Source organism: Zeus faber (assembly GCF_960531495.2).
Source record: "Zeus faber genome assembly, chromosome: 8".
NCBI lineage: Eukaryota > Metazoa > Chordata > Actinopteri > Zeiformes > Zeidae > Zeus > Zeus faber.
In genome coordinates this window covers 9,678,896-9,695,568 of record NC_137195.1, presented here as the reverse complement: position 1 = coordinate 9,695,568, position 16,673 = coordinate 9,678,896, and the positions used below count along the sequence as shown (strand labels likewise).

Sequence of the window (16,673 nt, the reverse complement as noted above, 5' to 3'; positions counted from 1 at the left end):
CACAAATCGACCCTTATAGTTTATAATCTTTGGAAGGTGGGTATAGGAACTTTGAAAATGCACCTTCTCAGATCTCTTTGCCAAATTAACCACAACAATTGTGAATAATGCTGGATTTTAATAACTTTATATAAAGACAGTAATGTCGTGTGTGCGTTACGCTTTGTATCAGACCTTGTATATCCTCACAAATGTGTTTGATGCTAAAGGTGGAATTATTTAAGGTTGTTTCTCACACATGCCTAAATTGGATGTTTGCTAAAATTTTTGCTCACTTTTGTTTGTGCTTAGTGTATGAGGACATTTGAATACCTTATTTAGGAGGTGATAGCGGAATGGCTGTTGCTTTGGTAAGGTATAAGAAACATATTTTAATATATATTATAAATATATATTATGTATAAATATATTCGTGATATAATTCAGTAATGCTGATGAGTTTTGTTATTCTAGCCGTTCATCAAAATAACTCATACACAATTGCAAATGTAGTTGTCCATTGTTTTATAAGCGAAACAAATATTAAACGCATAAATATTATATTAAAATCTACAATGATCATTTCATTTAAATAAATGAAATGATCATTGGAAGTGTTAATATAAATGTAAAACTTCCATGATGCCCAACATTTTTTTACACAATCAATCTTACAGAGGGGAAGTCATTAGAATTTGATTTATGTCACCCTCTGTCCCATTTTAATCTTCAGCACCTCTTTATCCACTCACTAGACCATAATTTACCTTAGTGGTGTAGTTACGTAGTTCGACTGATCAAAGAGGCTAATTTTGACAAATTACGGGAAATTGTGTGCAAACATATCATAGATGCATGAGTTTAATCATGAACAATTCATTTTGTATTGTTCAAATTTTGGTAAAAGACATTTATAGGGAAGAAAGAAAATCATGTCGAGGAATTTCGGAAAAGAAAAGCCTGCAATCATTTATTCCACTAATAAGCTTTCTTTTTATTGGGGGGGGGGGGACAGCAGATACATTATCTTGTTGTGCCTAAATACTTTTATGTCAAAACCATAGAAACTTTTATTTTTTTGCAGGTTTTTTGTGACGTTGATTTTGAACTTATTCTGTAGATGATTTGTTGTTTGTTTTACCTTGTCTATAGTTTTATGTGTAGCCATGCTGCAAGCCACATTCCCACGCCGAACAATGAAGAAACTGAACAACATAGCACTACACCCTCTGGCTTTCCCAGCTGTCCGATGTTCTCGTCACCGCCGTTGAAGGACGACACGCAGCGGAAGACATGGACGTCGAACACAAAACTTTTTGTTTTTGAACGCTTTTTTATTCCACGTAACACACACAGACGTCTTACATTAAAGTAACATGTAGAGGTTTAGTTGGAGGACATGGTGCTCCTGATCCAGGAGGTGTAGTTGCAGACCTTGGCGTAGACACCGGGCTTGTTCCTCTGGGCACAGCCGTAACCCCAGGACACCACACCCTGGAGCTGACTGCCGCACACCACGGGGCCACCGGAGTCACCCTGAGACACAGCAGGGGAAGTGTGAGATCGTTTGTTCATTCTACTTTGGAAAATGTGTTTTTTTTATGTATATATATATGCAGTATATACATACTGTATATACACAGTATAATCCTACAGTACCTGGCAAGAGTCCTTGCCTCCCTCGAGGAATCCAGCACAGAACATGTTGGAGGTGATCTGTCCGGGGTAGGCCTTCTTGCAGCTGCTGTCGCTCAGGATGGGGAGGTCCAGGCACATCAGGCGGTCGGGGTAGTTGCCTGCACAAGCAGCAAATCATTATTCACTGCAAACAACGACAACCAAGAGTTTCTTCCCTTAAGTCGGTCGCCGCGCACTCACTGCCAGAGGCGCTGATGTTGCCCCATCCGGTGACCAGGCAGCGGGTGCCGGAGCTTGCGCAGCTGGAGGGCAGGGACACGGTGCGCACGTAGGAGTTGATGGTGGCGGGCCTGCTCAGCTTGATCAGCATGATGTCGTTGTCCAGGTTGCGGCTGCTGTAGCGGGGGTGCTTGATGACCTTAGCCGAGCTGATGAACTGCTCGGTGCCCTCGTTGACGGCGATGTTGTGCTCGCCAAGACGCACCTGGATGCGGCTGGAGGGAGAGAAGAGATTGGTTTTGTGGGGTTCGACACGTAGGCCCGCATCACGTTCAAAACGTTGTCTTCACTCACGACTTGAAGCAGTGAGCGGCGGACACCACCCAGGTGCTGGAGATCAGGGAGCCGCCGCAGAAGTGGTAGCCAGAGTTCAGGGAGACCTGGTAGGCCACAGAGTGCTTCCTGCACTCGTACCCTCCCACGATCTTGTCGCCCTCATCGTCGATGGGGGCAGCAACTTCAGTAACAAAGGGGACGGAGGTTTAAGCAACATTAAAAAACACTTATCAACCTCTACATCATACAACAACCAACCATTGGAAAAAGAAATACGCACATGCCACAGCAAAAAGAGCAAGAGCGATGAAGTACTTCATGGCGGCTTGGTGCAGCTACAACACATGACACTGGACTGCATGCTGGGTCTTATATACTCCCCCGGCGACTCATTATCTCACATTCTCAAGGACTTTCAGTTTTCTTCGTACTATAAATAAGCCTATTGATTACATATTATCCTGCGTGGGAAATTGAAGGATGGAAACCAGGGAGCAACATATGGAAAAAGAGAGCGTGACTCATATCTGTAGAGATAACGTGTTTTGGGTTCAATCCTCTGAAGCACCTTAGCATTAATATAGAATATATTGTTCAAGAAACCTTTTATTTGAAATACCTGTTACTGACATATTTCACATTTCATGAAAATATCATCGACTACATCAAAGGACATCATAAGACCTAAATGTATTGTGAACACTGTTGATATAACTAAACATTGATTAAGAGTTAAATTAATGGTGAAATTATTAATTGTATTCTAATAGAATACAATGAATGACTTTTGAGTGAAATAGGCCTATAAAAATTGTATTATTACAAATTATACAGAATAAACCAATCTAAAGACCATCTTGGAATCATTACCAAAAAACATTCCATGTCACCTCATATCCCCGGCAACACCAGTGAGGACACTCACTATTATTCCACATCTTATTATTGTTATTATAGTATTATATTATATTATTATCACCATGCTACTCCTCTAGTCTACAGGATAACCACAACAACTGTGCATTTTATGAGAAAAGCATGAAACATTTCTAACATAGTTAGTACATCCCATAGTTTTTATTTTGAGATGCGGAGGTCAGATTTAAACTCTGAGAGGTAAAATCCAAGATGGCCGCCTGTCCATCGAGTCTTTAATTACATTACATTAAGCAGACGCTTTTATCCAAAGCGACTTACAATTGTTCAAACACCGATGGACGCAGCCATCAGGAGCAATTAGGAGTTAAGTGTCTTGCTCAAGGACACTACAGCATGCTAGCAGGAGGAGCCTGGGATCCAACCAGCAACCTTTAGATTACTAGACGACCAGCTCTACCGCCTGAGCTACCATCCCCGGCTTAATGTTCAAACGAATTTAATTTTGGAACCAAACTCTGTCGAAAAACATTAAGGGTATCATTTCCAACCAAGTTCGGGATTCCCTTTTATTTTGTGATACTTTTGAGATCACCAGAGCACAAGGACATGGGTTTAGATCATGGTCACGGTCAATTTCCATGAAAAATCTTTGGACATTCTTTTGCCAATACATTTATTTTAGCTTGGACACAGGATTGGACCTATGCAATATAGTGAAACTCCAATTCCATTTTGACACTATATGGATAAAAAAATAATAATAATAATAAAAAAACAGAATAGACCCAGGGTGCTCGTCTATTTTCATACGATATTAATACTAATGATGATGATGATGATGATGATGGTAATAATGGTGGTGTCCGGAACAAAAGCACAATGCAGTGCACTTGAGTGCAGCTTGGGCTTTGACACCCTTTTCTAGCAGCGACAGTGGATCAATTCATGGTACGATTTTGATGCTTCAGAGAGAGCGGTCCAAAGCGGCTGCCACCCAGTTGTTTCCTTTGTCCAGCCCCAGTCAGATGGCTCTGGCATCTCTGGATCCAGGACCAATGCCTGGTTCCAACAGTTGGCCTGGGAGCAAGTGCACTTGACGTGCTGCTTGGGTGCTGCCTGGGTTGGAGGAATGTTCTATGGAATCCTAGACTTCTGTGTGAAGAGCTGTTTCCTGGCGTCATTCACTTTTGTGCTCTCACTGGTTCGGTCGTACATCAGCACCACAAATCTCTCTAGCAGTAACACTGATCCTTCACTGACCTCACTCGGCACGAACAGGAGTTAACTGAAAGCATCATTCCCCTCTGGGAAAGACTTCTAAGTTTCCTCCCACAGCGAGGAGGTTGGAAGGTCTAACAGGACCTTGTACAGCTGGCTGCTGAAGTCCTTTGTCTTGAGGGCAGCTGGTGGCACAGTTGTGTAGGCTGCTGGCAGAGGTGTCACTGACTTGGTGGAAGAGCAACCCTGACTAATCACAAGTACACCACGATCAGTTCTGCCATGTGTGTGTGTGTGTGTGTGTGTGTGTGTGTGTGTGTGTGTGTGTGTGATGGATCCTGCATAAGCGAGATTCCGGTGCCGTGGAAGGAATCTTTGGCTGCTGCAGAACTTGGATTGTGGTCGATGTTATCCACAGCTACTGTTGTGAACAGTCCATGACGCAACTACGGTGGGCGCCCTAAATCTTCCACCCTAAATCGCTGGCAGACACCATTGGCAATGTCTGATGTGATTTGCAACAGCCTGTCATAGGAGACACACAATCCCAGATTGTACAGTGTGTCAACCAGCCCTCTACTTAATGTAACCGCATGGGTTTTGAGGGACAGATTGGGAGTGGGAGTGAAGTTTCTCAGCTATGACGTTCTGAGCTTGGTGAATCCACGTTCCATGCATGCTTCACACCGTTGAACACTATTAATTGGGAGATTGCTTAGGCAGGTTTTGTAATGGTTGTGTGGACCAGCTGAGTCTGATGCTTGATGTTTGCCCCATCGAGTATCATGTTGACTAGGGCCAAGAGCGATGGCGGCACAGCCTACTGCTGGCCGTTTGCCTGGAATGACCCATCAAAGGAGAAAGTCAAAGATCTCTTTGCGCACTACCTGTGCTGCTTGCATTAAGTGCATGGCGTCATGATGACAAGCCATCATGAGGGCTGGTCCAATGTCTTTCTCAAAACTCAGAAGTGTGTCTCTTCCCTGTGAATGTCCCTCAGATCAGGAGGCGTAGAGAGCAATTGGTTTTTCAGTCTGCTGGTGTGAATCCATTTCTCTACAGATTCAAGATTCAAGACTCTAAATGTTTATTTGTCACATACATAATATACATACGAGCATACATATGTGTAGTAAAATGACATCGCGCACCTGGAGATCTTGCACAATAAGTACTAACTGGCACAATTGCGAACTAATTAACGAACTTACTAAACTAACTGATTCCTAAAATGTAATACAATAAGTAAATTGAATAAAATAAGAGCAAAGTAGGAATACAAAATATAAATAAAAGGAATAGACTATTAGGTATATATAGATATGTGCTGTGAAGTGGTATGTGACTAAAGTGAGGTAGTGTCTGTTGAGATATACAGTACAGTATACAACAGTATGGCACAGCAATACAGTCACACCGAACAGAACAGCAATATAGAACAGTATGCAGTAACCCAGTAAAGTGATACAGTATGCAGTACAATATGCTACATGTATATTCTCTGTATCTGTGACGTTGAACTGACCATATATTCTCTGACTCCCTCAAAATAACAGCAAAGTCCATCACAGCCTCAGCAAAACACCTCACCCCAATGAGGCGGGGGATTCCGTGGAGGCCGTCTCAGTCGCTGAGGCCCGAGGATGTCACAACCTGGGCCGCAGCGATAGCGATAGGAAATGCTATCGCTGCGGCCAGGAAGGGCACTGGGCATGCGCCTGTCCCACGGCGCCAAAGAGACGACCACAGGGCAACCGGCGTCAAACAGGGGAATCTGGACAATATCAGAGTTGACTTCGGGAGGAGGGGACCCCAGGGAAAGACCCGAGCCATGGCTCTGCACACCCTGATCAGGTGACGCGCACACACACACACACACACAGGAAAACAATGACGAAAATGTATTGTTCAAGCGTATTATACGCAAACTACCTGACTACCTGTTTCAATGGATCCCTGACTATAGACTCCGTTTACTTCGTTTGTGGATCAAAAGGGCGGATATGTGCTATCGGTGCTGTGTCAACCCCATGGGGGAAAACTCAGCCCAGTTGCATATTTCTCTTCTAAATTAGAACTGATCCTACAAACTGGTAAACCAACTGAAATTACACCACAAAGATTTCTGCGTTATCATGTGCGTCTGCTTGACATGGCAAACATAAAAATCCAACACTGTTCCCCACTCAATCAAGCCACCCTACCCGCCCCCACTGACATCACAGAAAATAAAAGTTTGAACACATCACTCCTGTTCTTAGATCTCTACATTGACTCCCTGTTAAAACCAGGATTTATTAAAAAAAATTCTGCTACTTCTGAATAAAGCTATAAATGGCCGTGCACCGCAATATATAGAATAAATGCTAATTATACTCGAACCAGCAAGAACTCTCAGGTCCACAGTCGGTGGTTTTTTAACTTTGCCCTCGTTGTGCCAAAAGAGTCAAATAAGTTTGTGAGTCATTGTCGCATGTGTCCAGGTCAGAGGAACACAAGACGATATCATGGCTCTCTAAATATAGTGATACAATTCTTAGAATATAGTGAGTACAGGCCATGGTCTATCCTGTGTTCTTTTATTCCATTTTTTTTAATTTAGCGCGAAATAATTCTGTATTCTGTATTGTCTAATCAATATTTTTCCTTCCAACTAAGAGTGCAACTGTTATCTGCTCAATGGCACCATTCACAGAGTTTGTTGAATTGTCACAGAACCAAAAGCCCCCACCTTTTCAGTACCAGCCAAACATACAGCAAAAATGCAGATACAGTAGCAATATTCCTGTGCAGAGAATAGAACCAGTGTGTTAAGTGTTGTTTGAATTATTGTTGTGTTTTGTGTGTAAACGGAATCTGCGGCCAGTCAACAGGGCCCATAGGAACAAAGGTGCGCAGAGCCATTTTGAAAATCTGTATCAGTGTTGACTGTCTGGGACGTGGTAAGACTTTGGTAGTTGTAGAATGTCTGTTTCCTCCTCGTTGTTAATGTTGTTTGAGTGCTGTTGGGATAAAGATGACGGAAATGTTATTGTATTGTGAGGGAAATAGAACGACATGGATAAGCTGAAACGAATGTTGTTTGAGTGCTGTTGGGATAAAGATGAAGAAAATATTATTGAGGGAAATAGAACGACATGGAAAAGTGGATGAGAAATGGACTGTTAAAAGTCACGAACGGAAATTGGAGGAAGTGTGCGGCTCGAGGGTTGGAGCATACTGAGAGAAGTTTCTGGAAGAGATTCCAGCTGCATGCGCTTTGCTGATGATGTGTGTGTGTGTGTGTGACTAACCCTGCCCAGGATCCACAGCTTAGCCACCACACAGAGAAGATCACACAAAGATTACAACACTGAGTTCCACCAACTCCAAGCTACACACATTTAGCATAGACAATAGTGCTGATTATTAACTAAAACCCATATATAACCACGAATGAACCCAACTGAACCCAACGGAACCAATGGAACCAACTGAACCACAAGAACTGTCTCCCGCGCTCACCGACATCCCTGCCAACCTGTGGACAAAACGACACCAGCGCCATCAGCGCTGCATCCACCAAGGAAGAACAATGTCACTGCCAAAAGCTAAGTACTCAGACCCAATGATTACACCCAGCAGAAACCGTGAGCCGGCAAAGCACATGACACCCATTTAACCCATTAAAACGACCCCGCAGGGTCAGAGGGACTCTAGTATTCATACTTATCACAACATTATTAATAGTACTCCCAATACTGTGGCATTATGCTCAACCGCTAAAAGATAATGGGGTCCTCAAACCTACAACCCCACAACCAACGGAGTACACATGGCCACATCGCCATACATCTGGCCCTGCATGATACACTGCACCCATGTCAACCGAAAAATAACACAATCTGTAAACGCCCCTTGTGTCTACATAGATGCCTTCGTAGTTCCAAGGGAGGTTCCCTCACAAATTTAAGGCACAAAACCAAATTTCAGGTGGATTTGCGTCTATACAATACTTTGTCCCTGGTTAATAACAAAAATGTTGATTGGGTGAACTACATCTATTATAATCAACAAGGCTTTGCCAATTACATGTTTCAATTGTTCGAGGCCCTCGTGAGCAGCTAGACGCAACTTCAGTGGAATACTGTCTGGCTGGACAAAATCTTATGCAAATAGGGAGTCCTACTATCCAAAGCAATTGTTATAATGCTCGTTATTTGTTTTATTCTGATGTTCATAGGATGTTGTGGGGTTTTGGGATGTGTTTTTCATTTTGTTATGCGTTTCTGCATTTCGTTGTTGTTTGTTTTATTCTGCCTTTCTTTGAAGCCTCTTTTATTCAGTACATTTGATCTCCAAGGGGGAGTGATGGTGAGTCTCAGAATGGGTGTACAAAGAACCCATTCACCGAGCTTGTTAGGAGCTTCGAACATCTGGACTCGGCAAAGATAAAGATAAGGTCTTATCATAAGGCGCCCCTCTCGCTGTGCACATGTACCTGCCCTGCAGAATATACGACCAGCTTGCACTAATCATCCGTGCTATGATTTTGAAGGTTGTGGGGGTGGAGCAAACGGCATTTTTGGCGCAGCCTGAATTTTCCTCTTTGTTTTCCTCCTGAGATACGCCCTCACCCCTGGTCGAGCTGGAAATGGAGATCCGGCTGTGGGTTGCGGACCATGGTCCCTCTATGAGACCGGTCCACTATAAGCATGGAGCTCCTCAGCGTTAGATATAGAGGTGGTGAAGAACTCAACATTCCACCAGATGACCCTTAGACCCCACGCCCCTTCAGTCCGATCCCCGTCTAACCTGGCTACTCCCCACCTCGTTATATGGTCAAACGTTTTCCGTCCCCCCTCAATCAAAAGGACTTCCTGGGTTTCCCACTGGGTTTTACCAGACGTCAAGGGCTAAGTTTTTTTCTGATAACGAGATACAAACGTGTTATTTGTTGACATACCATTTATTTATTGTGTAACGATCATTTATTTTACTGAATTTGTTCCCGCTTTATTCTTAGTATACATTTATATGTACCTGTTGAGGTTGGTTGTTGGTTTGTGTTCTGTCGTGATGTGCTTTACGTATATATTTTGTTCTCCGCGTGTGTTTCATTTTTAACATTCTATTTTGATGTTTTTACTATTATATTATTATGATGTTAATATTATCCTCATGTTTATATGATTAAAAGGGTGGAATGTAACAATATATCTAAATCCATGTAATCACATAAACATATATGCACACACATAACGAAGAACACAACTTCATGTATCTTCCAGTCACACACTTTTATTTCAGCACACAGGGTTCATTTTCACAAATCTTTTAGATTGTGTCCTCTCTTGGGTTCCTGCCAGAAAGCTCGCCTCATCCTCAAGGCTTCCCTTATCTTGGCCTGACCAATTATTTTCTGCACCTGTGACGTCAAACTGACCATATATTCTGTGACTCCCTGAAAATAAACTGTTCGACTCAGAGAGCTGCACGAGAGCACATCTCTGACCCGACACTTGTACAAGAAAAAACCAGCGTCTGTCTGCCACTTTATTTAAGACCACCGACTGACAAACTGCAGATTAAAGCGACCCTTTAATTTCTGTAACAAATGCAGACAGCCGTGACGCTACTTGGCAATCATGTCTACTGCTGCAAGCTTGGCTAACAGAGCAATGTCCTCAACTTCAATGACACACATCCACACGTTTGTGTCAATGTTGTAGGTTTATGCATTATGTAAGTCTGCAGAACCAGCTCATTGCAGAAGAAATAAGTAGGCTCTGTGGACTGTGGATGGCTGTGAGCAGATCGCGTGTGCACAGTAGAGGTACTTAGTTGTTGTCCTGTAGTTAATTCTCCTTGACTTTGCTCGCCAAACGCCTTTTTGTTAAATTTTAGCCGACATTTCTGATGCCACTGAGCCCTGTGTGCCTTCAGAGTGGATTCTATACCATCCCCGGCCATCCAATCGCTCCAGGTTGAGGTCCATTGGCATGTGCTGAAGGGTGTGAGACCGGAGAAGGTCTTCTGCCCGGGATGCATAGCCACTGGGCACCGGAGGAGGTTCCACAGGCAGTAATGCCCAGCAGGTTATACCAGATACCTGTACATCTACTGTATAGCACGATTCAACAGATTCAAAAGATTCTGTTGAATCTTAAATGTTTTTCTTCACTGTTTGGTTCCAAAATGAAATGCGTTTGAACATGAGACTCGGGGGGCTGGCAGCCATCTTGGATTTGACCTCTCAGGGTCCTCAGAGGGTAACTCTAACCTCCCCCCACATCTGAAAATTACCACTATGGTATTTACCAACTGTGCTAGAAATGTCATGCTTTTCTCATTAGATGCACAGTTGTAATAATATGAGAGCTTATCCGCTGTACTACATACACGCAAAATATATTGAAAAGATTGATTCGGACCCGACAGGTGTGTTGTAACTTTCTGGAAAGATTGGGCCAGTGATATACTGTATATGATATATTCCACTTTTGGGTCTAAATCTTACGCAAAAAAGGGCTCCTAGGGCAAAATAGAGTACAGCTGACCAATCCGGTCGTCATGGAAACACATGTAAACCTATGAAGGGAATTCCCCATTTGGGCCTCGTTGTCATCATGCAAGACATGTGATGTCTTGTGATGTTTCAAAGCTGAGCGTTTGGAGGGGCTGCCGTCACTTGAAGAAGGCACACACACACACACACACACACACACACACACACACACACACACACACACACACACACACACACACACACACACACACACACACACACACACACACACACACACACACACACACACACACACACACACACACACACACACCATTTCAATAGGAATTGTGCACACACACACACACACACACCATTTCAATAGGAATTGTGTCGTATAAACGTAATATATATAATGTACAATAGGTCAAACACGGGGGACATGGAGGAGCAGGTCAGTAGACGCAGCTCCTCCACTGACCAACCCTCGTCCACTGACGAGATGTGCGTCAGTGACACACCCACACACATGCACACGCACGCACAAGTAACTTTTCAATTGGATGGGAGCTGCTGTTAAAATACCAGAAGAATTATATTATATACAATATTATATTGTATTAATTCAATATGATTTGTACATGATCTATGGGTTGTGAAATGAAATGCAGATTTTATCAGTAACATTGCTTGTAAATAACCCAGCAAGAAAACTCTCCAGCAAAATGTTATGAAACATGAAACACGTTTATGAATAAATGTCACATGGGATGAAATATAATAGAATATATAATAGAATAAAATGTAATTTTCACAGAGTGAACATATCGCAAACCAAATCATTTTGGATGAATTACTGTATTAATGTCTATGAAGTTGTACTATTTCTAGGTCACATCAAATCAGAGAAAGAAAGAAAGAAAGAAAGAAAGAAAGAAAGAAAGAAAGAAAGAAAGAAAGAAAGAAAATGTTTTTTTATTTTTAAAAGCCTCGGGGTGAGAGGATTTATCTCCTTTCGGGACGCCATGAACACGCTGCTCATTGTCAAACGTTTCCAAACGTCTGCGTGCCTCTTGAACGTGCCCCTCCGTGACGTCATCGGAGAGCGACCGTCTCCAGCTCGCGTATCGGCGGAGGGGCGAGCAGCTGCCGAAATGTTGTTGTTTTGCTGGGTCTTCCATGTGGAGCTCCCGTGAGGTGAGGAGATAAACCTTCCCACGGAACGTGTCACCGGCTGCACCGCGTCTCCGACGGCACGGCCCCCCCCGGCTGCTAACGCTCGCGGCGGGGGCTAGCGTTAGCAGCAATGCAAGATCAGCACCTAATGTATGCGGAATGCGCAACCATTGCGGATGTAGTGCAGACGAAATGCGCATCGATGCGGCAATTTACCGCCGGCGGTGAAATAACCTGGGACGCCAGATGGTTTGTTTTTGACCAAAATAAATGTTGTTAATGTGTTCTTCCTTTGCAGGTCTACTCCATGGACGCTGCAACTTCTTGTAAGACGACAGACGTAGCGTCTCCATGAGCGCGTTTTAAAGTCAGTGAACCTGGGTGTCGGTGGAAAAAAAAAAACCCGAGATATTTTAAAATCACCGACATGTGAAAGTCAAGCGATTTAAAGGGCGACAGTCATCTGTTCACCTTGACGTTCCTCGCTGCATGGTCCATGTTCATGTTTATGTTGTAGATATAGATTAATGCCATTCTTCTCCGGAGGAAAATTGCGGTGTTACAGCAGCTCACATGAAAACAATAGGCAATGATACTGTAAATAAAAATAGAAAAAAGGGCAACTATTCAAAAAAACACACACACTCAAATTGGCTATATATTAAAGAAATATACCTCTGTATCAACAATTCACATTCTGTCAAAACATTTTTGACATTTTAACTAACTCATTTCGTTTTGACTCCTTATGTTACAATCCTAGATCCTCTTTTTATTATTATTTTCCCACGCGCTGCCCCTCGCCTGTCGCCTGTATACCAAAAGGAATATGAACTTGGTTCGTACTCATTTAAAGTGATGTATTTAGAGTATTTATTTATTTTGCACGTTTAACTTTTTATTGATGGAGCAAAAGTCAAGGCGTGCTCTGCCCGTCCGCTCCTCCGCGCGTCTCTCTTGACTCATGACTGAGTACTACGAGGAGGGGGGGCTGCTGTATGAGCAATCACCTCCCATGCACATTAAAGTGGAGTCTCCAGAGGGACCTTTCGGAGGAGTCTCTGAAGATGGCTTCGCCAGGGAGGACGACGACTCTGACGGCAGCTGTGACCAAAACGGGGGGCTACCCGGGGGACTCCCTTTCAATGTCGTGGTCGTGCATCCGAACATAATGGCGCCTGGCCTATCCTCGGATGCCCTCATGTCGATTGAACAGCGTAAGCCGGAGTCATTTTGTCCTTTTTTTGGTTCGCAGAATTTCTCATTCCCTTGTCCGCCTCGGAAGTGCTTCTCGCTTAAAACGCGTCAAAGTAACAGGTGTTTCGTATGTCTTCCAACTCCCCTCTTCAACTTGTTCTCCGCAGACAGAGCTATGTCCGCAGCGTTGGCGGCGGGCGGGGCGGGTAAAAGGAAGAGTCGTTTCAGCGGAGCCGAGCTGGAGGTGCTGGTGTCGGAAGTAACGCGGTGCGAGGGCGAGCTCTTTGGCCCAGCAGGGAGGCTCCGCCGGCGGGAACGAGAGCGTATCTGGGCGGGGATCCTCGACCGAGTCAACGCCGTGTCAAGGGTCCCGCGCACTCTTCGAGAGGTTAAGAAGCGATGGGACGACCTAAAGAGACGTAATGGGGGCAGGCTGGCGGATGCCCGCCACCGCAGCTGTTACCTGCCGTCCAGTCTTGCGGACTCCATGTTTGGACGAGCGTCTCAGTCGAGCCCCCGGCTTCAGCCAGCGAGACGAAAACCAAACATCAGACCAAAACCCAGTTTTCCTTGCTTCACTGACTCTGAACCAGGTAAAAACTGGATTTCAACCTTGTGCTTTATAATGGGTGTAAAGATTCAGGTATTTTGACCAAACTGTTCAGTACAGGACTGTCAATTCACTAAGCCCACAAAGCAAACGCTTACAGCGTTGCTATGGAAACAGTTGGAGTGTGCTTTGGCTCACGTGAGGAACCAAAATTCCGACATGAGCTCCGCCCGTTGTGGCAGCGTGTCAGAATTTTTGGGGATATTTTCTGTTTATGTTGACGTCTAGTGCCAGTGTTTTCAAGCGCTAGTGTTTTTAGCAAAGAAAGTTGGGTGCTTAGTCATTAGTTCCTGTCCCACGACTGTTGATAAACAGTGCAAAGTTGCAGTATTCAACTACTTTAATGACTCCTTAGGAAGAGTGGAATTGGTATCATAAAAGAAAATGAATTCGGAGACGCCTCCGCCCATGATTCAAGTCTCCTTTGGGAATATGATGCTTTCCCAGTGAACTGCAGTAACAGTGGGAAAAGGGTGGTTTCGGACATTGTAATCAGGTTTGTCACTGGAAACATCCCAACAAGGCCTATGAGCCGCTGTTTCCAGTTTTCCAAAAGAAATAGAAAAACTGTTATTTGCGTCTCTCTCTTTCTGCCACGACAAAAACATACTGAACTGCGACCCACAGAACTGAGGTATGTACTGAACAGTAAGGTCTGTGTACCGTCATGCCTCTTATGATTTATAGGTCAAATGTTGTCCAAATGGTTTAATAAAGATTTCTATTCTTTATGGTATTTATTATTTTCTTTCAGTTGCAACAGGGGAAGGGCCAGAGCGAGACTGTTTGGAAAAGGAAGAGGACAATCCTGAGGGGGAGAGGGAGGTGGGCGAACCGGACTGTGAAGGCACAGAGCAGAGCATGGAAGACAAACTGGGGTTGGGACTGAGTCTGGGAATCGGACCCCCGCCGTCGGAACGATGGCTGCCTCCGTCCCCACTATATAGCGCGCCTTTCCTCAACGGCAGCCCTCAGCCCAGTCCTCAGCCGTCGCTCGGAGCGCCGCAGGGTCCCCTCGAGGCGCCGCCGCGCAGCCTGTGGCTCGAGGATGAGCTGAGAGGGCTCGGAGAAGCCGCACTCCAGCTCGGGGATCGGGTGGAGAAGAGCCTGGAGGAGTTTGGCGACGGTTTCAGACGTGACATTAAAGCACTTGTAGCTTCCCAAGAGATGCTCGCGGCCAGTTTGCAGCAGAACAACGTGCTCCTGCAAAGGCTGCTGGGCGTGCTGGAGTCGCAGCAGCAGCAGCAGCAGCAGCAGCTGCAGCAGCAGATACAACAGCCACACCAGTCACAAACATCCCAACCGCACATATCGCCGCAGCAACCTCAGCAGACGCGGCAGGTGGAACCGCAGCCGACACCTCCGAAGGAGCCATCAAAACAGTCGCAGCGAACTGCACAGCAGCATCAGCAGGGGTTGCATGTCGTGAAACAGCCCGAGCCGCCGACGAAGCAGCCTCAGCACACGGACGATCACTCGGCGGCGGCGGCGGCGGCGGCGGCGGCCCCTCCGCTGTCACAGGATTCACATAGCACCTTACATTCTGGTCCACTTATCGGCATAAATGGGGCCGTGCAGAGGCCGCGGCGAGGACGGATTGTAGAGCATAGACGTAGAAGACGACGCTGAGGGAGGAAAAATCCCTTAAAAATGGTGGGAACATCAATCATATTTATGTACTGTCTAATATTTAGTGTCACCTTGAATTTATGGTATTTGTATTTATTAAATATATAATGAATTGCTCCCTCTCCATTCAGATAGTCCATTTCCAGAGATTTTCTTCCCAGATAAGTTGATAGATGGGCAACTTAAAATTAATGGCCTTAACAAAAAGTTTTGCTCCCTCAGAGATATGTAATCTCAGCTGTAATCTCCCGTCTAAGGGGTGATCTGTGTCACAGATTTTCTTTTGCTTATTACTCAACATAGGCGCTGGTGTTTGCTTATTACTCAACATAGGTGCTGATGTTTTGAAATGCATTTTGCTGTCATGCTGGGCAGCGCGGTTATGGGAGTTATGATGCACTAAGCAATGAAATACCTTCTAAAATGCTCTAGATAGACGCGCATCGCATTGTCCTGTAGTCCGCGGCCGCCGCCGCGTATCGTAGGCATGCGGGTCGTACGGCTCGTGTTATTTCCAGTTTACGCCTGTGCTTTGTTAAACGGTTTGATATACACATTCCTCAATCTTTGTTGGACGACGACGCCAAACCTGTGTTCTGTCCCCATGTGTGTTTTGACGAACATGAGCTCCTGCTGAAACACGACCAACCCTGAAACGGTGTTTCGTTCATAACCGTCTCCCCCCCGTCGGGACGCCCGGGCCTCTCGTGTGACTTTTGAGAGAGTACATATCAAAACAACCCCCATGACCCTCGGGTTTTTTTTGCCTTTGTCTTCTTTTCAAACTTACCATCCGTATGTTGGGCCACCAGGCATTGCATGCAGTATGTTGGATGTCTACATAGAAGTAAAAGATCAGCATTCCATCATTCCTATTGATCGTTACTATTTATTTGCTGGTTTCCAAGTGTAACATGTTGTGGATGGAGCTGGGCCCGGCAGGGAGGATTTCAACCCCAAACTAATAAAATCACCAATGATCCATCAAACAAACCACGGTGCGCAAAGTGTCCGATTTCCAAACACACCCCCCCCCCCCCCCCCCCCCCCCCCCCCCCCCCCCCCCCCCCCCCCCCCCCCCCCCCCCCCCCCCCCCCCCCCCGGGAAGCCGCGATCCACGCGAGCGGCTCAGACACGGGAGTCTTTCTCGCGCGGAAATCGGTCGCGACGGACGCCCTCCCTCCCTCCCTCCCTCCTTTTCTCCCTCCCTCCCTCCCTCCTTTTCTCCCTCCCTCCCTCCCTCCCTCCTTTCCTCCCTCCCTCCCTCCCTCCCTCCTTTTCTCCCTCCCTCCCTCCTTTCCTCCC

The 16,673-nt window shown here is 45.2% G+C and overlaps 2 protein-coding genes across 3 annotated transcripts; one reads left to right on the top strand and one right to left on the bottom strand.

The window, feature by feature from the left end:
• Positions 1 to 1,365: 1,365 nt before the first annotated feature.
• On the bottom strand, positions 1,366 to 2,492 carry LOC307234417 (trypsin-3; the record flags this gene model as incomplete). Its single annotated transcript, XM_080006123.1, has 5 exons — positions 1,366 to 1,515; positions 1,639 to 1,775; positions 1,858 to 2,111; positions 2,191 to 2,353; positions 2,453 to 2,492. The coding sequence occupies 5 exons, from the start codon at positions 2,490 to 2,492 to the stop codon at positions 1,366 to 1,368; spliced, it is 744 nt and encodes a 247-aa protein (XP_079862249.1).
• A 9,393-nt stretch (positions 2,493 to 11,885) lies between these two features.
• On the top strand, positions 11,886 to 16,317 carry LOC307234063 (uncharacterized protein). Of its 2 annotated transcripts, none has more exons than XM_080005632.1 (4): positions 11,886 to 11,953; positions 12,231 to 13,149; positions 13,297 to 13,722; positions 14,494 to 16,317. In XM_080005632.1, exons 2-4 carry the CDS (start codon positions 12,897 to 12,899, stop codon positions 15,366 to 15,368), a joined length of 1,554 nt encoding a protein of 517 aa, XP_079861758.1. In that variant the 5' UTR covers positions 11,886 to 11,953; positions 12,231 to 12,896; the 3' UTR covers positions 15,369 to 16,317. The 2 variants fall into 2 exon arrangements, with proteins under 2 accessions (XP_079861758.1, XP_079861757.1); XM_080005631.1 differs by having other exon boundaries at positions 11,913 to 12,082.
• Positions 16,318 to 16,673: the final 356 nt, after the last annotated feature.

Bases quoted from the DNA above. Each gene is read 5' to 3' on its own strand.
- LOC307234063 (XM_080005632.1), top strand. From the start codon at position 12,897: ATGACTGAGTACTACGAGGAGGGGGGGCTGCTGTATGAGCAATCACCT. The intron at 13,150-13,296 runs GTAAGCCGGAGT...TGTTCTCCGCAG, and splicing joins CCTCATGTCGATTGAACAGC to ACAGAGCTATGTCCGCAGCG. The intron at 13,723-14,493 runs GTAAAAACTGGA...ATTTTCTTTCAG, and splicing joins CTTCACTGACTCTGAACCAG to TTGCAACAGGGGAAGGGCCA.